Here is a 25,703-nt window from a genome sequence, read left to right as displayed (position 1 = left end):
GCTTTTTCTGCATCTATTGAGATGATCGTGTGGTTTTTGTCTTTGGTTGATGTGATTATCTTCTTTTTACTGTGTGAGATTAATTTGAAAATGTTTTTGTTGACTACTTTGTAAGTTAACTTATGAAGCAAGAGTAAAGAGAGTTTTGTTGTGGCTCCATTATCAGCCTTTTGCTAACTGGCAGAACTTGAGCCATTGGAAAAACAGTCTCAAAACCAGCAATATCTTAGTTAACACTCCTGTCATCCCTCCCCATTTCTCCTTTCATGGATGGTCTTGGTTTCTCAAGGAGATTTTGAGAGACATAACTTTGTGACTGACTAATGCAAAGATAAGCCCTGCCATGTTCTGATCTCATCTTTCGCTGAGAATTGGGTTGGGATGTGTCATTCAGCCCCCCTGGCTTTGCTACTGACAGATATCTTTCCTCTGGTAGGATTTTGTTGGTGACAGTGATGGTTTTTGTTTTAATATAGTTGTGTCTCAACTAAAAATGTGTTGAGGGCTGAATTTTTGTGAGTCCTTCTTTAATATTTAGTAGACATTAGCGTAGCACGTGTCTTATGAAGGAGAGCGCCTACCTGGACTGTGGTGATACTTCCTGAATAAGTATCAACATGCCATGTATCCCCTGCAGGCTCCTACTCAAAACAGTTCTGTTTTGCTTATGATGGAGGATATTTTTTGTCATTTTGAATTATGGTATTAACCAGTGGGTCTGGCTTGCCCTATGTGTAGAAGGTAGGCCCAGAGTAGAGGTAGGGAAGAAGGAAGAGGGGGGGAGAGGGGAGAGAAATGAAGGGATGGAGAAAAAGAGTATGAATAAAGCTTCCTTGAAGAAACAGGTGTTGGCATCAGGGGCGTGATTTATGCAGTTGGGTTAGTTTTTATGATTTCTGTAGAGTGCCAGAAAAAATTGTCCCAAGGAAATTCTACCCAAGTCTTCCTGACCCTATATCATCCCTAAAAATCTTTTAGTATTACTTCATAGTTTCTGAACTATGAAAAATAATTTGTTCCATATCTCTTTTTTCTGGTTTTTTTTTTTTAATAAACAAATAATGATATAAACTGCTTCTTTAAAAATAAAAATTTGCCTGCCTTACTTAGAAATATTCCTGTGCTTCTACTTCTGGGAATCCATTCTAAAGCATTAATTCCTAGATAAGAAAGAGCTTTACACTCAACAGTGAGATAGTATTTCTTTAATAAAGGAGGCAGTCTAACAAGGGGAAGGTGATGCTGTGCATCCATTAGTAATACATTTCTGGCTGGATGAATGACTCTTCTGGCACTGCCTTCTGTTTTCCACTCCAGCCACACTGAACAGTCTTTGGTCTTCTCTGGATACCATGCTACTGAAGTGAGCACGACACCATACTTTTTAAAAACAGCTCTATTGTCATATAATTGACATATCATAAACTGTACATTCTTTTAATGGTTTATTTGTTTATTTATTGGCTGTGCTGAACAACTTGTGGGGTCTTAGTTCCCTGACCAGGGATCGAACCTATGCCCCCCTGCAGTGGAAGCATGGAGTCCTAACCACTGGACCACCAGGGAATTCCCTAAACTGTGCATGTTAAAGTGTATAATTTGATTATTTTTAACATATGTATATACCCATAAAATCGTCACTACAAAAATAGATCATGAACATATCTGTTACCCCCAGAGTTTCCTCCTGTCTTTCTTTTCCATCCCCTCCCTTTTTCTAGGCAACCACTGATCTCTTTTAGGTTATTATAGATTTTCTAGAGTTTTTAAATAGAATCATACATTATATTATCTTCTTTTATTGAGGTATAATTTACAGTTTTATTGACATATGATTTACATACTGTAAAGCTCATTCCTTTTAGGTGTACAATTCAGTGATTTTAGGAAATGTATGGCTTCCTCCGTGTCTCAGTGGTAAAGAATCTGCCTACTGATGCAAGAGACACAGGTTCGATTCCTGGGTTGGAAAGATTGCCTGGAGAAGGAGATGGCAACTCAGTCCAGTATTGTCTGGGAAATCCCAGGGATAGAGGAACCTGGAGGCTACAGTCATGAGGTCCCAAAGAGTCGGACATAACTTAACAACTAAACCACAACAGCATAGAGTTGTATATCATAACCACAGCAAGTTAACATTTCCATAGCCTCCAAAACTTCCCTGGTGCTCGTTTGCCCAAAACGAGCCACACTTCCCTTGTGCCATCCCTACTCCCTCTCCCAGCCCTAGGTATCCACTGTTTCTGTAAATTTGCTTTTCTGGACTTTTCATATGAATGGGGCCATGCAACATGTAGGCTTTTGTGTCTCACTTTTTCACTTGGCATAATGTCTTGATGTTCATCCTTGTATGTGTCAGTAGTTGGTTTCTATTACTGTATAGGGTCCCATTGTATGGACATGTCATAATTTGTTTATCCACTTGTTGATGGACATTTGGGTTTTTCCAGATTTTGGCTATAGATAAAGCTGCTAGGAACATTTGTGTGGTCTTTGTATGAACATAAATTTAAATTTTTCTTGGGTAAATACCAGGGAGTGGAATAGCTGGGTCATACCATAGGTTCTGTATTTAATATTTTAAGAAATTACCAAATTGTTTCCCAAATAGTTGTACCATTTTACATTCCCATTAGTAATGTATGAAAGTTCTCATTCCTCTGCATTCTCACCATCACTTGGTATGAGTCTTTTTCATTTTAGATATGGTAATAGATATGTAATAGTGTCTCATTATGGTTTTGTTTGCATTTCCCTAATTACTGATGGTGTTGAACATCTTTTCATGTTCATCTTTCCTTATTTGCTATCCGTATGTTTTTGGTAAAGTGTTCATGTTTTCCCCCATTTAAAAATTTGGATTGTTTTCATATGTATGTGTGTGTGTATATATATATATACACACACACACACATATATATTTTGCATATAAGTAATTTATCAGATACATATTTTACAAATATTTTCTCAGTCTCTGGCTTGCTTTTCATTCTGTAAGCAGTGTTTTTAAAAAAATTTTTTGAAGTATCCGTGGACTGAGGAGCCTAGCCATTTTTTCCATGGATCATGCTTTTGATCTTCTGTCTAAGAAAGTTTTCTTCCAAAAGTTTTATAGTTTTAGATTTTAAATTTAGGGCTGGAAAAGGATAGGAAATGGCTTCCTTCCCTCCTTTTGATCAGTCTGGCTAGATTTTCTTGAAGATAATCCTTGGTTTTATTTATTTTTCTCTATTGCTTTCTCTTATCTGTCTTAATGATTTTTGTTCTAATTTTTATTATTTCATCATTTTGTTCTAATTTTTTATTATTTCATGGCTCTTTAATTTGGATTTCATTTACTCTTTTTTTCTGTTTTTTTTTAAGGTGTAATCTGAAGTTGTTTATTTGAGACTTGCTTCTTTTTAATATGGGCATTTTCGTGCTGTAAATTTCCCTCTAAGTACAGTTTTAGCCACATCCTACAGATTTTGGTATTTGTGTTTACAGTTTCATTTAGTTCAGAATACTTTCAAATTTGCATTTTGCTTATTCCTTTGACTTTTGGATTATCTAGAAGTGTATTATGTAGTTCCCAAATGTTTGGGGGATTTTCCAGATATTGTTGTACTGTTGCTTGTAATTGAGTGCTGTTGTAGCCAGTGAATGCTGTATGACTTAAATCTTTTTAAATTATTAAGACTTTCAATGCTGAGAATACAGTCTATCTTGGTAAATGTTCCAAATGCACTTGAAATGAATATGTATACTGCTGTTATTGCTGGGCAAGTGTTATCTGACATTTATATAATGTCAGATCAAATTGGTTAGTGTGGTTCAGATCTCCTGTATCCTTATTTTCTATTAATTTCTAACAATTATTTAGAGATATAATGAAATATCATACTCTATTTTGTAGATATATTTGTTTCTCCTAGTGTTAGATTAGCTTCCTGTACTTTGAATTTCTGTTACAGATAAATAAATGTTTAGGATTATTGTGTCTTCTTGATAAACTGACCCCTATCATGGTAACATTTATCCTCTTTATCTCTGTTAGTATTCTTTCCTCTTTTTTTTTGTACAGTTCTTCTGTGTATTCTTGCCACCTCTTCTTAATATCTTCTGCTTCTGTTAGGTCCCTACCATTTCTGTCCTTTATTGTGCTCATCTTTGCATGAAATGTTCCCTTGGTATCTCTCATTTTCTTGAAGAGATCTCTAGTTTTTCCCATTCTGTTGTTTTCCTCTATTTCTTTGCATTGATTGCTGAGGAAGAGTTTCTTATCTCTCCTTGCTATTCTTTGGAACTCTACATTCAAATGGGTATATCTTTTCTTTTCTCCTTTGCCTTTTGCTTCTCTTCTTTTCACAGCTGTTTGTAAGGCTTCCTCAGACAACCATTTTGCTGTTTTGCATTTCTTTTCCTTGGGGTTGGTCTTGATCACTGCCTCCTGTAGAATGTCACGAACCTCCATCCATAGTTCTTAAGGCACTCTGTCTATCAGATCTAATCCCTTGAATCTATTTGTCACTTCCACTGTATAATCATCAGGGATTTCATTTAGGTCATACCTGAATGGTCTAGTGGTTTTCCCTACTTTTCTTCAATTTAAGTCTGAATTTGGCAATAAGGAGTTCATGATCTGAGCCACAGTCAGCTCCCAGTCTTATTTTTGCTGACTATATAGAGCTTAGCTTCTCCATCTTTGGCTGCAAAGGATATATAATCAGTCTGATTTTGGTATTGCTCATCTGGTGATGTCCATGTGTAGAGTTTTCTCTTGTGTTGTTGGAAGAGGATGTTTGCTATGACCAGTGCATTCTCTTGGCAAAACTCTATTAGCCTTTGCCCTGCTTCATTCTGTACTCCAAGGCCAAATTTGCCTGTGACTCCAGGTATTTCTTGACTTCCTACTTTTGCATTCCAGTCCCCTATAATGAAAAGGACATCTTTTTTGGGTGTTAGTTCTAGAAGGTCTTGTAGGTCTTCACAGAACCGTTCAACTTCAGCTTCTTCAGCATTACTGGTCGGGGCACAGGCTTGGATTACTGTAATTTTGAATGATTTGCCTTGGAAACGAACAGAGATCATTCTGTCGTTTTTGACATTGCATCCAGGTACTGCATTTTGGACTCTTTTGTTGACTATGATGGCTACTCCATTTTTTCTAAGGAATTCTTGCCTGCAGTAGTAGATACGATGGTTATCTGAGTTAAATTCACCCATTCCAGTCCATCTTAGTTCGCTGATTCCTAAAACGTCAGTGTTCACTCTTGCCATCTCCTGTTTGACCACTTCCAATTTGCCTTGATTCATGGACCTAACATTCCAGGTTCCAATGCAATATTGCTGTTTACAGCATCGGATCTTGCTTCGATATATCACCAGTCACATCCACAACTGGGTGGTGTTTTTGCTTTGGCTCCATCTCTTCATTCTTTCTGGAGTTATTTCTCCACTGATCTCCAGTAGCATATTGGGTACCTTCTGACCTGGGGAGTTCATCTTTCAGTGATCTATCTTTTTGCCTTTTCACACTACTCATGAAGTTTCAATGCAAAAATACTGAAGTGGTTTGCCATTCCCTTCTCCAGTGGACCACATTTTGTCAGACCTCTCCACCATGACCCATCCATCTTGGGTGGCCCCACACGGCATGGCTAATAGTTTCATTGAGTTAGACAGGCTGTGTGTGGTCCATGTGATCAGATTGGTTAGTTTCCTGTGATTTTGGTTTTCAGTCTGTCTGCCTATTGATGGAGAAGGATAAGAGACTTATGGAAGTTTCCTAATGGGAAGCCTCCACCATAGTTTGGCCCCAGGTAAGTAACTGTTAGAACTGGACATGAAACAACAGACTGGTTCCAAATAGGAAAAGGAGTATGTCAAGTATATTGTCACCCTGCTTATTTAATTTATATGAAGAGTACATCATGAGAAACGCTGGGCTGGAAGAAGTACAAGCTGGAATCAAGATTGCTGGGAGAAATATCAATAACCTCAGATATGCAGATGACACCACCCTTATGGTAGAAAATGAAGAGGAACTAAACAGCCTCTTGATGAAAGTGAAAGAGGAGAGTGAAAAACTGGGCTTGAAGCTCAATGTTCAGAAAACTAAGATCATGGCATCTGGTCCCATCACTTCATGGGAAATAGATGGAGAAACAGTGGAAACAGTGTCAGACTTTATTTTTTGGGGCTCGAAAATCACTGTAGATGGTGATTGCAGCCAAAAATTAAAAGACGCTTACTCCTTGGAAGGAAAGTTATGACCAACCTAGATAGCATATTAAAAAGCAGATGGACCTTTGCCAACCAAGGTCCATCTAGTCAAGGCTATGGTTTTTCCCATGGTCATGTATGGATGTGAGAGTTGGACTGTGAAGAAAGCTGATCGCCAAAGAATTGATCCTTTTGAACTGTGGTGTTGGAGAAGACTCTTGAGAATCCCTTGGACTGCAAGGAGATCCAACCAGTCCATCCTAAAGGAGATCAGTCCTGGGTGTTCATTGGAAGGACTGATGCTGAGGCTGAAACTCCAATACCTTGGCTACCTCATGCAAAGAGTTGACTCATTGGAAAAGACCCTGATGCTGGGAGTGATTGGGGGCGGGAGGAGAAGGGGACAACAGAGGATGAGATGGCTGGATGGCATCACCAACTCCATGGACATGAGTTTGAGTGAACTCCGGGAGTTGGTGATGGACAGGGAGGCCTGGCGTGCTGTGATTCATGGGGTCGCAAAGAGTTGGACACGGCTGAGTGACTGAACTGAACTGAAATAGCAGGGAGGGAGCACAGCTGCACCCATCAACAGAAAATTGGATTAAAGATTTACTGAACATGGCCCCGCCCATCAGAACAAGACCTAGTTTCCCCCTCAGCCAGTCTCTCCCAACAGGAAACTGGAGGGCTACAGTCCATGGGTTGCAAAAGTCAGACATGATTGAGTAACACACTTAATGGATTCTTATAATTAAGCATATATGTAATTAGCAATAAATGTTTCTAAGTATTTAGTCAAGGTAAATTAACACGTGTTTACAGAAACATTTGTATTCTAACATTTATAGCAGCTTTATTTATAAGAGCTGAGAACTGAAAACAACTTAAATCTCCATCAGTAGATGAATGGGTAACAAATTTTGGTATTATCTCTATAATGGTAGAGTGTGTGTGTGTGTTATCTCTATAATGGTAGAGTGTGTGTGTGTGTGTGTGTGCGCGCGTGCACATGCATGCATGCGCTCTGACTCTGTGACCCTGTGGACTCTAGTCCACCAGGCTCCTCCGTCCATGAAATTTTCCAGGCAAGAATACTGGAATGGTTGCCATTTCCTATTCCAAGGGATCTTCCTGACCCAGGGTTTGAACCCTTGCCTCTTGCATCTCCTGCATTAGCAGGGGAATTCTTTACCACTGTACCACCTGGGAAGCCCATAATGGTATGTTCAGTTCAGTTCAGTCGCTCAGTCGTGTCCGACTCTCCGCGACCCCATGAATCACAGCACGCCAGGCCTCCCTGTCCATCACCAACTCCCGGAGTTCACTCAAACTCATGTCCACAGAGTCGGTGATGCCATCCAGCCATCTCATTCTCTGTCGTCCCCTTCTCCTCCCACTCCCAACCTTTCCTAGCATCAGAGTCTTTTCCAGTGAGTCAACTTGTCGCATGAGGTGGCCAAAGTATTGCAGTGTTACTCGGTAATAAAGAGTGAATATGATATGATATAAATCTTAAAAATGTTATGTTGAGGGGAAGCAGCCAGAAACAAAAATAGTTTGTATGTGATTCCTTTTATATGAAATTACAAAAAAGCCCAAACTAGTTAATGGTGACAGAAACAAATCTGTGGTTGTCTGAGCCTAGAGATGGAGGCAGGAATTTACTGCAAAGGGCATGAAACAGCTTTTTAAAAAAAATTTGGTTGACATACAATATGATGTTAGTTTCAGGTAGACCTGGGTTTAATCCCTGGTTTCAGAAGATTCCCTGGAGGAAGGCATGGCAACCCACTCTAGTATTCTTACCTGGAGAATCCCCATGGACAGAGGAGTCTGGGGGGCTGTGGTCTGTGGGGTCGCAGCAACTGTGTGACTAAGCACACCCACAGTCTCCTTTAGTGTGGCCCTTGACTGTCTTTCCAGCTTACCTTCTGTTTCAACACCCTGCGTCTCACTTTGCTTATGACTCTTGTTTCCCAACACTAGCCATGTTAATCTCATTTCTTTTGGCTATACACATCTCTCCCTTCAGCCTCTTGCCTAGTTTACCCTTTAAAACTCATCTCAGGTCTCTCTGACTCCAGAAAGTCTTTCTTTATTTATTAAATAAACTATGCTTCTTCACATGCTTGCTCTCCAAGAAAGAGAAGTACTCCGACGGTGTTTCTTTGGTGCAGTCATAGCTCTTAAAGGTATAGTTACCATTTTGGCTTGTGTTTCTAGTCCTTTCTCCCCCACTAGATTGTGTCCTTGTTGAGCACAGTGAATACATTTTATTTATGTTTTGGATCCACAGGCCTGCATTATAACAAGTGCTTAATATATATTTGTTGAAAGATTGAATATAAATGTTAAGTGAGAAAAGGAGGTAAAAGTACACATGGAGCGATTATTACTGCTTTGTTTTAAGCAAAACTTTTTGCATAGAAAGAAAAATACTGGGAAGATTTATATCAACATTTTTTAATACCAATTTGGGTGGTAAGATTAATTTCTTTAGTATTTTTGACAGTTTTGAATTTTTCAAAAAAACATTTAACTTGCAGTTATTTCGTGAGACATTATCTTAAAAACTGACTGTATAACTTTTGCCTATTCAAATGAATTTTTGCATTTCTCTAGGTCCACAGCACAGACACAATTTTTAATCCCTTAACCACAGACCTGAGTGTGAAGATTCCTGGTTGGTCAGATGTATCAGTTCAACGTGAGGCATCAGAGGATCCCAGTGCCACTCCTAGCATTCAGCAAGTAAAAAACCCCGCGAAAGTCCAGATTGCTCACCCTCTACCAGTGGCTCCCTCCTACAGTTATGCCACCCCTACCCCCCAGGCCTCTTTCCAGAGCACCTCCACACCACACCCAGGTGAGCCCTTTGCTTCTCTCCTTGGAGATAGGATGGGGAAATAGAGATTTTGATCAGAGTCTTCCCTTTTAGTGGGAAGAAAGGACAGAGGCATGACTTTTATTAATAAATACTGTAGATTAAAGAAGTAATCCTATTAGTTAGTATCCCTGTAATTATAGTACATGGTCTATCAGTCGTTCTTTCAGTAAGCTCCAACCTGTGGGAATTTATGAGGCTCTTTCTAGAGTAGAATTCCACTGCCTAGACTCAGTTAAATAATGATCAGGGAACCAAGCAGAGACCACTGGGAAGAAAGTCAGATCTGTACAACTATTTGCCTTCTGAACGGCTGATTATGGGTCAGAACATTTGTGTCTCTGATTTTGCTAGCATCTTTATTTTCTTTTTAAAAATGCTTATTTAGGCCATACCACGTGGCTTCTGGGATCTTATTTCCCCGACCAGGGATCATCGCTGGGCCTCAGCAGTGAAAGCACTAAGCCCTAACCAGTGGACTGCCAGAAAATTCTGCATCTTTATTTTAAAGCAGCTCGTAGAGAGGAGACTTATACAGCGCGTTCCTTTAGCAGCAGGTCTGCTTCATAAATTCCATTCTCAGATATTAGGAGGAAATGGTTAATCAAGGAAACTAAGTCGATCTTTATCTCCTGAAAAAGTCAATGGGGTAAAGCAAAGCCAGTGAAAATGAATTTTTTTTTGCCAGTTTTTAATTTCCTAAGGTTTCCTTTGGTGGTAATATAACGTGAAATCTAGGGTTTCAGTCTTGCGGCATTAAAATAATTTTTGTATTCAGGCAGGATGGTTGTGAATTTTAGTATAATTGTGAAAGATTTGGGCTGCGCTGTATTTTTGTCCATTATACTTTCTCTGAGTATAGTGGTTTCTTTCTTTTCGTTTTTCCTCTTTTGAAAATTGCTTCAGCAGTTCTTATTCTGCACCCTGGGGTGTCTGAATGCTGAAGTTTCCATAATGGATGGTTTCATTTCTCCCTGAGTGCAGTATTCCCAAGCAGACAAATAAATCTAAAATTTCATATTTGCATAGAAAACCCTTTCACCTCCCAGTCTTGGAATATGGATGAACCAGCCAGTTGTTTGCTTTAAGCTCTTAGTTCTTGGGTCTCATCCAAATGAACAATTATTGTTAGAGAAATAAGATTTATATGATCAGTGGTTCTCAAAAGCCTGTAAACATTTTTTGAATGTTACAACTGTGGAGGAGGGGGTGTGCTACTGACATCTAGTTAGTTGGTAGTGACTAGGTATACTTCCGAACATCTTACAGGGCGCGGATACACCTCACCCTCAGCACACACACATAATTGGTCCAAAATGTCAGAGTTGAGAAACTTTGACATGTATGAAGTAGCTGGTGAATAGCAGAAAGATAGTGTCTAATTATTAGCTGATGTGGATGTTCCAGATGCAGAAGTAGTTCATTGAACTGAAATGGTCTGGAAAGATTTTTTTAGAGAGAAGACTGGCTTTTAAGCCAGAAACAAAGTACTGTACTTATAATAAAGTAAGAATACACCCCAGTTTAAGAAAATAGTTTTAGCAAAGTCCCCTAGCATAGACCATGGTTTCCATGGAGCTCAAGAGGGAAAATGAATATAGCTAGAGGCAGAATCAGGGGTCGGAAGAATGAGACGGTGTAATCCAGTGATGATGGATCTCTTACGCCAGGTTAGGAGTTTGGACTGAAGCATGAAGTGTGAGTGGGGGTCTTAAGTAGAAGAGTAAAATGGTGGGTGAGTATTTTAGAAAAATTTTGGCAGTAGGAGTTTTAGGAAGAGAGAATGGATTAGAACAGGGAGGGCTAGCAGAGGAAAGACCAATCAAGACTCTTGGAATTAGCTAAGTCTATGGTTATATCGGTTGAAATGGAAAGAAAATTAAGGCTGGCCCTGTGGTCAACATTTCTTTGAGGAACTTTATGTATTTTATCAACATAAAGATGATGTAACAGAGCTAAACTGTTTTATTCAATTCTGTGAAAAGTCCTATATAAGAAGGGCTTAGGGAAAGACCATAGTTAAAATACAGTGGAGAAAAACTCAGAAGGGAAGAAAGTGGAATAATATGGTATCATAATAACCAAGAGTTTTTTAAGATGGAGGCAGTCAGCAGGATTAGATGCTACAGAGGTGAAGGTTGAGGGTTGAGAAACAGCTATTAGATTTGCTAAAAGCACTTTGTTGATGACCTCTGAAGATCCTTTTCAGTGTAAAAGTGGGGCAGAGTCACATTTCAAGGGATTAGAGAGTTGGTAAATTATGAAGAAATGAAGACAATAGCTGAAAATTGTTTATAGAAGAAATTTGACTACAAAAGAAAGGAGAGAAATAAGATAGTCTGGACCTAATTTCTTATCTCATGTGTAATTACTTCCTTTCCAGTTATAAAGGAACTGGTGGTGTCTGCTGGAAACAGTGTTCAGATTACATTACCTAAGAATGAAGTTCAGTTAAATGCATTTGTTCTTCCAGAACCGGATGCAGGTAAAACATCCACTTAATTTGTATAGTGTTTTCATGATATCTACATACATTTATCTGCTCTAAAAGTCCTATGAGATTAGGGTATAGCTTGCGCACGTACAAATATTTATGTGGTGTGAGAGGCAGTGTACTGTTTGAGATCATAGGCTTTGATGTCAAGGCTGGATTCAAATCATAGCTCAGCCAGTCATCGTTGTTCAGTCTCCAAGTTGCATCTGACTCTCTGCAACCCCGTGGACTGCAGCACGCCAGGCCTTCCTGTCCCTCACCTTCTCCTGAAGTTTGCCCAAGTTCATGTCCATTGAATCGGTGATGCCCTACAACCAATTCATCCTCTGTTGCCTTCTTCTGCCTTCAGTCTTTCCTAGCATCAGGTTCATTCTAAGGAGTCTGCTGTTTGCATCAGGTGGCCTAAGTATTGGAGCTTCAGCATCATTCCTTTCAATGAGTATTAAGGGTTGATTTCCTTTATGATTGATTAGTTTGATCTCCTTGCTGTCCAAGGGACTCTCAAGAGTCTTCTCCAGCACCACAGGTTGAAAGCATCAATTCTTCGGCTTTCTGCCTTCTTTATAGTCCAACTCTCAGATCTGCACATGACTGCTGGAAAGACCATAGCCCTCACTATGCGGACCTTTGTTGGCAGTGATGTCTTTGCTTTTTAATACACTAAGCTTGTCATAGCTTTCCTGCCAAGAAGCAGTCATCTTCTAATTTCATGGCTGCAGTCACCATTTGCAGTGATTTTAGAGGCCAAGAAGAGAAAATCTGTCACTGCCTCAATCTTTTCACTTTCTGTTTGCCATGAAGTGATGGGACAGGATGCCATGATCTCAGTTTTTTTAATATGGAGTTTTAAGCTGACTTTTTCACTCTCCCCTTTCATGCTCATCAAAAGGCTCTTTAGTTCCTTCTTCGCTTTCTGCCATTAGAGTCGTATCATCTGCATCTCAGGTTGTTGATATTTCTTCCGGCAGTCTTGATTCCAGCTTGTAACTCATCCAGCCTGACGTTTCTCATGATGTGCTCTGCATGTAAGTTAAATAAACAGGGTGATAATAAACAACCTTGTCATATTCTTCTCAATTTTGAATCAGTCAGTTGTTCCATATAACGTTCTAATTGTTGGTTCTTGACCTGCATACAGGTTTCTCAGGAGATAGGTAAGATGGTCTAGTATTCCCATCTCTTTAAGTCATTAGCTGGATGATTTTAAGTTGATTATTTAACTTCTCTAAGTTTCCATTTCTTTCTCAGTAGAATGAAGATAGTAATCCCTACTTCATAAGGTTACTTTAAGGGTAACATGAAATGGTATATAAGGTACCTATATACCTTAGTGCCTAACACATAGTGGATGCTCTTTAAATGTAGATCTTATTATATCCATTTAAAAGAGAAATAAACTGAGACTCAAGTTAACTTGTTTATTTTGGCCAAACAACTAGTATGTAGCAGATACAGAACTTGTAGAGAAGTTCTTCAAGACTACTGCTAATATAGATTTGTCACTTAAAGAAAAAATACCAAGCCTGATGTCATATACAATATTCAGGTTTATAAAATATATAAATTAGGGGATTATTAACATTATTTAAGAAAACTTTTGTAATATGAGCATCCTTTCTCCTTTGAAGTATATGCTATTATACCAAAGTTTGCCTTACAAACACGCATTTTCTCAAGACTCTGTGACATGACGTGAAGCACACTTTGATGGAAAATGATTACTTTGGGTTTGTGTTACTCTCATAAGGTAGGTCAAGTAGCTAGTTATAAGGCTAGTTAAACAGAATGCCATACTGTATTCAGGATGGGGTCCTTCCATTTTAGGAACAAATTTCTGGTACAGTATCCTTACTTTCTGGGCCTATTTATGCAAAAAGTACTTTTCCAGAACCTAAATGCCCTCCCTCTCTGTTCTGTATTTCTGCTCTCAAATTGAGTTTTCCTTATCAATTTGTTCTACCTTCCTATAAGGAAACATTTTCCTTTCATATTCTAGTGATAAGGTGAATGGATTTGGTGTCCTTTGAAGATGCAAGTGAGGAAAGAACTGCTTTGAGCTACAGTTGCTTCCACTCTTTTCTGAAAGATATCCTGGCTCTACTGTATTTTCTTTACTTACCCCTATTTGCATATACCCTGTATGTGGGTGAGTTAACATCACCTTATATATCAGTCTTCCAAAACACATCAGTTCAAAAACAGATTCTTCCAACTCTCCTTTTCCCATTTTGTTCAACCTTTATCTGGTTGAGCTGGATGGTTTGAAACTTTCAAAGGTTGGGGACAGTGAGGCAGGACCAGCTCCGCCTGTTCTTCATCCCCCTTGTCTCCTTTGGAAACCCTGAAGCACCTCTCAGTATCCCTCTGGTTCAGGGACATGGGTTGAAAACCACTGCCCTGAATCATTAAAACCAGCATTCTGTCTAACAGACCTACACTCCGTTGTTCCTACCCTTGGGCAAATTCCTGTCTGTAAGGCATAATTCATCCCCCTGAGCTTTTCTGTCCTGGGAATATTGTCATATTTTGAAATCTGTGTTGCTAGCCTTAGATATGAGAAAATCGTCAGTTCCTAAGCTAGTGTGAGTCTGTTTTCTGTGTGGAAAATTTTTTTCTAAGTACAGTTCAAGAAATGTCATCTCTTAGCACCAGTCCTACTTCTCCCACTTCTCCTGCTCCTCACCTCACCTAACTTTTACATCTACATTTATTAGAGCTGCCAGGGGCTGACAATTGGCCAAAACAGAGCCAGTATTTTCTGGAGGAAGAAAGAGTAGAAGATCTTGTATCTCAGGCTTATAAAGTAAAATCTCGTCTTAAGTCTGTTTGAAATTAAGTTCTATGTGTTAACTTTAACTTTTGAACTCATGAAATAAGAAAAAGATGACTATTCTCTGTAACCTTTTGAGGCTTTTTCTTTTTCCTTTTCTTTTTCCCTTTTTGGGTAGTAACTTAAATTAAACCTTCCTACCAAATCTCACCGTTTCCTAGCCATTAAATGCATTTTGTCCCCCAAAATATTTAAGACCACTTTCATATTGGGGAGGAATTCCACCTAGATAACAGGATTCTGTGGTCACTCTAATATAGTCTAAGCTGCAAATGAGGACCATTGAATGCTTCATTGGATCTTAATTAATTTCAGTGGGGCCTGTTTTAAATGGGCCATCCCCTACCACCTTCTGCAGTGTGTTATTTAGCTCAGCAGGAATGAAGTAGCTCTTTTAACTCACCAGGGTGTGATGACCTCAGTGAGACGAGCATTGTTAGCACTCTGTAAAAAGCTATTTTTGAACCATGTTATTTAGAAGTCATTGCTGTTCTTTGTTGCAAAAGAAGTTTTGCAAGAAAATGGCCTTTGTTCCCAGTGAGTTCATCCATAGTGGTTGGTAGGGCATGTATTTTCACTGGATGCCACACCATGAGCAACTTGGTATTTTAGGGGAGGATTGGTCCAAAGCAGGGTGGGTATGGGGCAGGAATGCGCTTGGCTGGGAGGAGAGTGGAAGAAGCCCTAACTGTAGCCAACATTTGAATCTACCCTTCCTTTCAACAGAATGTTTGGTTTCCCTTTGGCTTTAGGGTGAAATCTTGAACTAAGATCTGGTCAAGTCTAGAACGGTTTTGTTATTGGCAGGCTCTGTGGCCGCCCTCTTTGTGTGTAGGTTTGAGTTCTCATGATTTTTGTGACTGCCCTTCTATAGGAGAAAGCTACACCTACGACTGGCGGTTGATCACTCACCCTAGAGACTATAGTGGAGAGATGGAAGGAGAGCACTCCAAGGTCCTGAAGCTGTCCAAGGTGAATCTGCCTCCTGTCACTTTCTAAAATGTATAATATAGAACTTTCTGTCCACACTAAAGTTAGGAACAAGCTTTTAGAAGTGAATCCTCCAGAAGTCTGGCTGGCTGACATCCAGTATTTGTTAGTGTATGATTCTCCAATTTTCATTTATGGTGAGAATATAAGCATAGTGGTGTTAGCTGAAAATATACACTAAACAGCTTTTAAGGGTAACATAAGGATTTTAGAATTTGGGAGATAAGCTAGGTTATTTGTGGCCATATGACTGTGTAAATTGGCTCAGTCTTTTTTGGGATTCTGTATAGTTATTAAGAGCCATAAAAATGTTCATATTCTTTGGCCAAGCAATTTCTCTATCTGTCGTTCTTTTAACAACTGTTCATTGTACATTAGTTATGTGGCAAGAATTGGGGATTTACTAGTTACTAATGTGAGAGTTGGAATGTGAAGAAAGCTGAGCGCCGAAGAATTGATGCTTTTGAACTGTGGTGCTGGAGAAGACTCTTGAGAGTCCCTTGGACTGCAAGGAGATCCAACCAGTCCATCCTAATAGAGACCAGTCCTGGGTGTTCATTGGAAGGACTGATGCTGAGGCTGAAACTCCAATACTTTGGCCACCTCATTCGAAGAGTTGACTCACTGGAAAAGACCCTGATGCTGGGAGGGATTGGGGGCAGGTGGAGAAGGGGACAACAGAGGATGAGATGGCTGGATGGCATCACTGACTCGATGGACATGAGTTTGAGTGAACTCCGGGAGTTGGTGATGGACAGGGAGGCCTGGCGTGCTGTGATTCATGGGGTTGCAAAGAGTCAGACATGACTGAGTGACTGAACTGAACTGAATTATAATATTAACATTTATGTAAAATAGAGTCTAGTAAGTGCTATTGACTGAAGCAGGTGAATATAACAGGGATACAGTGGGTCAGTGTAGGGGGTATTGAAGCCCCAGGGAGTTAGAGTAGATTTCTTAAAAGAGTTGGCATAGTTGGGTCATGAAATGTGACTGGCTTACTGGGTAAAAGGTGCAGTGGTAATACCCCAAACAGAGGAAGGAACGTGTCCACTGGGCCAAATGATAGAAAGAAATATGGGGAAAAGGGAATTATATGTGGTTCATCCTGACTGGACCCCATGATGTGAAAAGAGCAGTGGCACAAATGAGTTGGAGAGATGTAGGGGCCAGATTGCACAGAGCCTTGTGTGCTAGAAGAAGGACTTTGATTCTTATCTACAGGGAGTCTTTGAAAGGTTTTAAGCAGGAGAATGACATGTTCAGATTTTCAGTTCAGAGAAATCACCCTGACTGCAGATTGGAGGAGAGAAGATTCACACTAGGGACACGGTGAGCAATCTGTTGAGACATGTAGGTATGAGATTGATAATAGTCTGAGTGAAAAAAAAAGCAAAGCCAATAACATAAGCCTTGAAAACCACCCATTGAGCACTTTCCATGTGCTAGACACAGTGCTAATTGTTTTATGCAGTTATTTCATTTAATCTTCCTAACAACCCCAGGATATTAATATCTGTTCTACAAATGACAAAGCTAAAAATTAGAAAAATAAAGTGGTTTGGTCTAAGTGCACAAGGCTATTAAATGGTAGATTTGAACTGGAATTTTCCTTCTCTGAAGCCCATGCTCTTAACAACTGTGCTATGATGAATGGTTAAAAACTAAGGTGATGAATAGTGTGAACAGAGAGAAGTGGGTGGATTTGAGAAATATTATGGAGGTCAATCTGGTGATCAGTTAATTGGATGGAGGTGTTGGGGAAGAGAGGTCTAGGATAATTTTAGCCTTTTGGCCTAGGTACTGGCTGGATGTTGGTGTATTTGTGACAGTATTCACTGAAAGAAGTATAGAAAGAGGAGCAGGTTTGGCGGAGATTTGCAGATGATTAATTCACTTTGGGACAGAGTGGGTTTGAGGAACCTGTGAAACATTTGAGTGGAAGTGACCAGTTAGTAGCTGAGGGTAAGGGGCTAGAGATCAGGATGCAGGTCTGGGCTGCAGAGATAAGTTTGTACACCAGCATCAAATAGATGACACCCAATGCCATGGTAATAGATTAAATTATCCAGAGATTATAGAGAGTGAAGAAGTAAATGGATTACAATTGGGGTCCTGGGGAACACAGTCATTAAAGTTATGGAAGGAAGAGGAAATGGGAGAAAATGAGGAGTAGGCATGGAAGTGAAAGTCGAGGAAGGGAAGCATTACAGGAAGAAGGAAGTGGTCAGAAATGCTGCATGCATTCGATTAGCATGTTCCCAAAGGAGATCATTCAAAAGAAAAAACCATTTTACCTGAAAGGTGTTCATCACAGCATTAGTTATAATATTTAAATTTGCGAAACAACTCAAATATTCAACAATGTGAAATACTTATGTGAATTATGGCACATTTATTCACGTACTATTCTGCAGCCATTAAAATGACTGTTAAAGAGACTGTTCTAATGGGAAAAGTGTTCATGCTAAACGAATTGAAGAAAGAACAATAAAAAGTTTGATACATACCCTGATTTTAGCTAGGCCCTGAATACTGTAAAATAGTGAACTCCTTGAAGGCAGGGACCTTGCCTTATTCATCTCCAAACCCCAAGCCTAGAACAATGACCATATATAATTGGTTCTCAATAAATGTTTGCTGAATAAATGAACTGTTTATAGCTCTTCTTTCATGTGTGTGTCGTAAAAGATTAGAAGGATGTAAGAAAAATATGATTAATTGGGGTATTAGGACAGTGGGATTATGGGTTATTTTGTTGTTGTTGTTATGTTCATACAGTTAGTAGAAATCAGGAGGGGAAAATATTCAAATATTTGAGAGCTATTTGGTGTTTTTACAAAATGTTTTTCTTTGCAGAGTTGATTGTTTTAATTTCATAACTGAAGTAGGATGGTTGGGCCCTTAATGTTCTTCTGAAAAGAAAATGGGAGTACAGAGATACTGAAATCCCTTCTGTTGTTCAGAGTCAACTAGTAATAAGATTCACATTAAAAGCTATGGGTTTTCAGTTTCTAATTCATTGTTTTATCTCTTTAGCTACTTTACTTTCTCCATTTTGGAAATGGTGCAAGAACAGGAGTATGCAAGAATAAGCATTGAAAAATTTAGATATACATGTTATTTTAAATATAACGGCTGCTGTTTGTGGTTTTCTAAAAGATCTTCTCACTTCTGCAGCTCACTCCAGGCCTATATGAGTTCAAAGTGATTGTAGATGGTCAGAATGCTCATGGGGAAGGCTACGTGAATGTGACAGTGAAACCAGGTATGTTTCCCAGCCCCAGCTCTGTCTCCATTGCTCCCTCTTCAGGATTCCCAAGGAGATGGAGATTTAACTTTAGGGGTCTTAAATTCTCATTCCTTTTACATATTATATTTACATATTGGGCAGTTCCTAGTTCAGTGGAGTAAAAGGTTAGCCTGGCAAAGTGTATGTAGTTTGATTCTAATTGGCATACCTGGCTGGGCAGGGAAAAGTTGGTCACATGGCCCACAGTGTAGTGTGGCCTATCTGCTTAAGAATTACTTCTCCAAGTGAGTCATGCTGAGAGAGGATCATGTGTTGTAATTAAGAGACACAGGAAAGGCAGGAGCCTGGGAGAAGCATGCATAAAGAGAACCAGGCCAGTGGCAGGCTCTGTCTGATCTCTTTCCAGAAATGTGGGCCTTTGCACACAGAATTCCTCATTTAAACCCTGCCAGTTCTTGCCTGGAGAATCCCAGGGACAGGGGAGACTTGTGGGCTGCCGTCTACGGGGTCGCACAGAGTCGGACACGACTGAAGTGACTTAGCAGCAGCAGCAGTCCTCTTTTATCTTGGAAGCCAAATCTCATCATTCTTTTCAAGTGATCCACTAGGGCTTCTCTTGTGGCTCAGCTGGTAAAGAATCCACCTGCAATGAGGGAGACCTGGGTTTGATCCCTGGGTTGGGAAGATCCCCTGGAGAAGGGAAAGGCTACCCACTCCAGTATTCTGGCCTGGAGAATTCCATGGACTGTATAGTCCATGGGATCGCAAAGAGTCAGACACAACTTAGCTACTTTCACTTTCATTGGTAGATTACAGTGCATTATCAAGGTATCTTGTTTTGCATTTTCAGAAAAAATTGGGGGTAGTTGGAAAGTGACACATACATTGGGACAAATTTTTAATACTGTTTTCTGTCTTTGTTGGTAAAGGTTTTCTTTTCCTTTCTTGAACTTTGTAGCCAAAGTAATCCCTTCACCTTCTTAAAAATGTGTTAAGCATAAAGACCGTTTGATCATTTCTCAAAGAGGAGTCTGCTGGGTTTGTAGCTCACATTCATGAGAGTGGAATGAAATGTTTTGTTACCTTCCCAGCACTCAGGCCGAATAATCTCACACATAATCAGCTCAGTGATGGTGGAGAAATCACCCATTATTTTTTTCACACAGTCTGTGCTAAGAGGTAGTTTGCTTGCCAAGTCCTGTATTGCACAAAGCTTGTTTGTTGTCCACCTCTATTCAGCTTGCCTGAAAGCAGTCAGTTGCTGCTATAGTACTTATAATATACTAGATAGTGCATGAGCATTGAAAGTATGCACAGGGCGTGGCCTTAGCAATCGTCAGGTTTCCAAGAGGTTTTAGCAATCCCGGGTGTCTTAGGTTAGAATGTCAGCCTGATCTTGTGACTTTCCCATTTGGCGATGCTCAGCTATCCAGTTATGTAATGGAAACTGATATATACTGCACTCAGATATGACCTGCTTCTCCTATGATATAATTTATGAAGCCCTTCTTCCAGTGTCTTGTGGGTCATGTTTTTGCAGAGCCCCGTAAGAATCAGCCTCCTGTTGCCATTGTGTCACCACAGTACCAGGAGATCTCTCTGCCGACCACTTCTACAGTCATTGACGGCAGCCGTGAGTACATGTCTCAGCATGATGTTTTAGAAGAGCATTCACTGTGTACTCTAGTAAAGGATTTGCAGCCAGCTGTGTCTGAATACTGTTTAGACCAGTCCTCTTGGCCATGCTATGGGAAGACCAACTATCTGAAGCAATCTGTTAGGAAGTAAAAACTAGAGAGACCCTTTTTAAAATCCCCATGTGGCCCAACTAAAGTTATAGTTCTTCTCTGTATTCATGCACTTAGCGTTATCTTAATTGAAGCTTGCTGATTTTCAAATGTGCTTGCCTGGAGTTGCCATTCTTAGTTATGAAAACAAAGCTCCATCCTATCTGTCATGGCAAGATAAGTACTTGAGAGTCTTAACAAAGAACTCTCACTTAGCCATCACTGCCTAACAAGATCCTTGTCAGCCTTCTCCTGGAGGGACTCAGAATGTTCCCCCCACCTCTGCCTGGGATTATTATTAACATTTTACCCTTCAGAGTAGTGTCACCCAATGGGTGACATGAGAGGATTTCTGGGGCTTGGCTGTGTGCATGCACAAGAGGTTCAGGCCTGTCATCTCACAGTGTTTGCTTGGTTTCTTTTGAGACCCATTAAGGTCCAGTTACCCTGACTGTCTTGGCACTACCAGTGGTTTCTGGTGGAGGCAGTCACTGCTTAGCAGAGGAATTCCTAGCAAGGTTAAACATTTCATGTAGATGCTTCTGGCAAGCAGAGGAGGATGGAAGAGAATCTGGCCAAGAGGAAGAGACAGAACAGAATGAAACCCTTGTGTGAGTGGCAGAAAGAGTTCACTTAGTACCATTTATTTTATATTTTTGAATAGGTCAAAGTTAAATAATATGTAAAGGTATACAGTGAAAAGAGTCATTATTATCCCTGTCTCCCAACTGTCCAGTTTTCCTCCAGACAACCAATGGTATTATCTTATGCATCTTTCCAGAGATATTTTATGTGTTTATAAGAAAATATACAGTCTATGACAACACGTTACACACGCAGTTATGTACAATGCTTGTTTCTATATGTTGGAGAATTTTTCTGAATTAATACATGCAATACTTCTTCATTCTTTTTTTCTTTTAATGATTACGTAGCCTTCCATTATATGAATGTATAATTGCATTGTATAAATATATATTTGTTTTCAATCTCTATTGATGACCATTTAAATTATTTTTGATTTGCTTTTAAAATAATATTACCATGAATAATCTTATAAGCATGATAGTTAACACAAATATTAAATGTTCTACAGATATATAACACAAGTGCAGGATTAAGTTCCTCAAAGAGGTATTGCAGGGACAAAGATAAAATTTCCCAAATTGCTGTTTATAAAGGTTTCAATTTATGCTTCCACCATGATGTTATGAGGGGTCCTTTTCCCCCACACCTTTATCCATATAATCTGTTAGGAAATTTTGATGTTTACCAGTTAGCTAGGTTAAAAAGTGCTGTGCTAAGTGTAAATTTCCTTTTCTTTTAAGTAGGTTGAGTATCACTTTTGATTTTACTTTTTTATACAGTAGCATTTTAACCAGAGGTTGCCTATGTTGGAGTCCTTGGAAAACTACGCAGTGGAATATTCATAGAGAGGCAGAATGACCCAATAATCCTAGGAAAGAAACGCTCTGGAGAGATAGTCTGTAATATGAAGTTTTCCTAGTAGTTGCCCTGGTTTGTGTAAGCTGGATAAGTGCTGAGACCCAGTGCTCTCATGTTGTAACTGATATTTCTTTATGATCAAGAAAGCACTGATGATGATAAAATCGTCCAGTACCACTGGGAAGAACTTAAGGGGCCTCTGAGAGAAAAGAAGATTTCTGAAGATACCGCCATATTAAAATTAAGTAAGCTCGTTCCTGGGAACTACACTTTCAGGTAAATTTGGATCCTTCAAGCTTACCATAGGCCATTCCCCCCCACCCTTATGAGTTTTATGTTATTAAAAAAGTAACTCTGACAGATATCAAATTCCCTATAGAGTTGATTGATAATATAACCTTTGGTTCCATTGGTTCTTTAAGCCATGTGGTAATTGTGGTCAAAACAGTGATAACTTTTTAAGGCAAAGGTCCTTGCATAATAGATCAGGATCCACACAGCTAAGCCTTCTCAGAGCCATACTTGGCATATATCCAAACCTTTTTATGGAATTTCTGTCATAAACTAGAAGGGCCCTCTTCCTTTGCCTTTTCTCAGGAAAATTCTATAAGGAATCTACTCTCATCTCTTCCATTTGGGAAATGCTTCCTCAGCTTCTGATATCTTAAAATCCTTACTTTTGACTAATTATTTATTTGAATGTAATTTGTAGGATCTTTCTCTGTTGGGGACTTCACAGAGAATATGATTCAAAGTCAGTTCCTTTGGGAACTAGCATTGACATACTAGATTGTGATTACTGAGTATGAGGCTGATTCTAGAGTAATCTTCCTGGTATTTGCATTATTCCTTGTATGCTGCTAAGCACTTGTACTTGAGTGTCACACAAACACCATATGTACACTATACTGTCCTTATTTTACAGCTGAGAAAAATGAGGCTAACTACTAACTTCTCTGAGGTCACACAGCTAGAGCTGGAATGCAGATTTTCTAACCCCCGCGGTCAGGGCTCATTCTGCTCTGCTCCTTGCCTTGACCTGTGTGTGTTTTGTCTGTGCTTCCTTGAATGCTCTTCTCAGTCTTTCAGGGCTCTGCCTCTCTTTAGGGACCTCCTCCGTTTTCAGCGAGGCTCTTGGCGATCCCTTCAGAGAGGAGCAGTCTCTTTATTCCCCGTTATACTCAGTGCCTCGGGTGCAGCAGCTTGTTCCCGGGTGTCTGTCCTCCCCGCTGGACCTGAGATTCATCACATTTGAGACACTGCCAGAGATGCAGCAAGGAATGTCCTAGCACAGCACCTGCCGTATAAATAAATAAACGAGTCTGACTTAGCAGCACTCTCGCTGACTCCAGGCTTCAAGTGAATGAAGGGTAGCTGCCATTACAACAAGATAGGAGCCTTCTCATTGGCTTAGAATGGAAATATGAGTTGGTTTTTGCCTTGAATTTCTAATATAGGAACTTTAATATTTATGGAATTTAGCCTGGGCCATATGATCCTTTTTGAAATAGTAACAAAAATAGCTACTGCTTCTTTTTCGTTTACTGTGTCTTTAGTACTGTTCGGAGCTCATTGCACGCAGTAGCTCATTTAATCCTCGTAACTGATGTTATAATTATTCTTGTTTACAGATTGGGAAATACAGTCACAAGGAGGTTAAGTAACTTGCCCAAGGTCACGCAGGCTGTGGCTCAAGTCCGAGCTCTTAACCGCAGCGCCAGCCTAGAGCGTTTCAGGAGAATCGGTTATCGGGAGCAGTTCTGTTTTTCCAAGCCTCAGTTCGTAAAATTGTGGGATTGGGTTTGACTAGCATTAAGGTCCAGTTTGTTTGATTCCACTTACCTTTTCTTGTCCCCTGCTTTTACATGGCAGTGGCCTCTTTCCCCAGCCCTGTGGTCAGCTGCTGTTTGATTCCAGGATTTTTACATGCAAGCCAGGGACTGTCTAAGGTGAAAGTCAGAGTAATGGGCATTTGGCATTTTGCATCTGTCTGTAACTTGCTTTTGTCTGAAAGAGAAGACAAATAAGATATGTTTTAAAAAAATAAACTGAAAACAGGGAAACTGGAAAAAGAGGACAACTTACGTGGGTTTTTCTCTTCCAGGTATTTGCTGATTTGCACATGTCTGTGTGTGATGTTTCTGTGTTCTTTTTCTCAAGGCTGTAATATCAGAAATCCCCTTAAGACCATAGGTAAAAAGTGAGACTGTGGGATTAAAAACCCACAGATGTCTGGCTCTTTCTGTGGCTGGTGGTGAGATTTAAACAAACGACATGTCTTTTATGTGCTTTTCCTCTTTCTGTCAGCAAAATGGAAGGAGCCCAAACCTCCTTGCTTGCTTATGCTCACATTTTGAGGTGGCAAGAGAAGCTTTAGGCTGTTCAGCTGGAAGGCATCATTTAGGTAAAAGCCTGCTCTTATAAATGAACATTTTTTTTTTTCTCTTGCAAATTCTCTTTCACACTGGCACAAACTGTGGGACTGTTGCGTAGGAGATTCATTTCCATCTCAGGCTCCTATCTTACTGGAGCCAGCCTTCCCAGTCCATCCTAGAGGCTGTCTGCCCAGGAAGTCCATTCTCGCGCTGTGTACACAGCCAAAACAGGATGATGGGAGGGGAGCCTGCTGCAGTCAGAGCTTGCTTTATTTAGTGTAGCATCTTTGAACCTCATAGGGATAGGGGCTGGGAATTACTGCTGCTTAAGACTTTGGTTCTAGGCTTTGGAGTCAGAGCACTGGGCTTATACCTTGACTCACTGTTTAGCTCTGGGCAGGCTTCTTAACCTCTTAAAGACTTGTATAACTGTGAGATTGATGATACCTCCTTCTGTATGGTTGTTGGGAGGGCCAGGTCAGACAGTGCTTATAAAGGTCCCAGCCATAGACACATGCAGGCAGCAGAGTGAAACGGTGTAGAGACATATGGTCTAGATTTAGATCCTGACTCCATTACTGTCAAGCTTTCAAGCTTGGGCAAGTTGCTTTACCTCTTTCTGCCTTGGTCTCCCTATGTGTATGGGGAGTGAAATAAGGACAGTACTTTATAGAGCTGTTGTGAGGATTAAGTGAGATACAAAGTGCTTAGAACAGTGCCTTCCACACAGTAAACCCTCAGTCAATGTTAGCTTCTAGCATTATCCTAACTCTCCAGAAAGAGTGGGTTAGAATTGATTGCTACCTGATAACCCTGCCACATTGCTGTTTTTTAGCCTTGAGTTCTAGTTCTTCCATATTTGTTCCTCTGTCTTTAAGCCCATCCCCGATGGTACTTCTCTCTCTGTCCTGACAGCTTGACTGTAGTAGACTCTGATGGAGCTACCAACTCTACAACGGCAAGCCTGACTGTGAACAAGGCTGTGGACTACCCCCCTGTGGCCAATGCAGGCCCCAACCAAGTGATCACTCTACCCCAGAACTCCATCACCCTCTTCGGGAACCAGAGCACTGATGATCATGGCATCACCAGCTATGAGTGGTCACTCAGCCCAAACAGCAAGGGGAAGGTGATGGAGATGCAGGTAGGAAGGAAGAGCACCTGTCTTTTCTTGCCCAGGGGAATTAGAGCTACTGGACTGGGTCACCCATCCAAGGCTTATTTTTCTCCATCTTAATAATGAAAGTCAGATTAATACATAGAACATTGACTTTTTTTTTTTTAAGGTTACAGGGCCTTCAGTTAACCTATTAGCAAAAACTTTTATCTTAAAATATTTAGTATTAGAGGAAAAGACTGATAGCTGTTCTTGGATAATTTCAGTGAGTCAAATTCTTTAGAAACTGCAAGGGTACAAATTTTTTTTTTTTAATCAAA

At 40.0% G+C, this 25,703-nt stretch overlaps 1 protein-coding gene across 3 annotated transcripts in view; it reads left to right on the top strand.

The window, feature by feature from the left end:
- The window catches only part of KIAA0319L (KIAA0319 like), a 102,453-nt gene that overhangs the window by 53,898 nt on the left and 22,852 nt on the right, over positions 1-25,703 (top strand). For all 3 annotated transcript variants that reach the window (XR_016037160.1, XM_055401958.2, XM_055401957.2), the window contains exons 4-10: positions 8,830-9,073; positions 11,475-11,576; positions 15,290-15,387; positions 18,586-18,673; positions 20,199-20,291; positions 22,035-22,167; positions 25,182-25,410. Coding sequence is in view for 2 of the 3 variants with exons in the window: in XM_055401958.2 (XP_055257933.2) it covers positions 8,830-9,073; positions 11,475-11,576; positions 15,290-15,387; positions 18,586-18,673; positions 20,199-20,291; positions 22,035-22,167; positions 25,182-25,410 (987 nt within the window). In the remaining variant the exon portion in view is untranslated. The remainder of the gene's footprint in view (positions 1-8,829; positions 9,074-11,474; positions 11,577-15,289; positions 15,388-18,585; positions 18,674-20,198; positions 20,292-22,034; positions 22,168-25,181; positions 25,411-25,703) is intronic.

Source organism: Moschus berezovskii, chromosome 4 (assembly GCF_049115385.1).
Source record: "Moschus berezovskii isolate FMDL1 chromosome 4, NW_MosBer_1.0, whole genome shotgun sequence".
Classification (NCBI taxonomy): Eukaryota; Metazoa; Chordata; class Mammalia; order Artiodactyla; family Moschidae; genus Moschus; species Moschus berezovskii.
The sequence above is the reverse complement of the archived record's forward strand: the minus strand, read 5'-3'. Positions and strand labels throughout refer to the sequence as shown.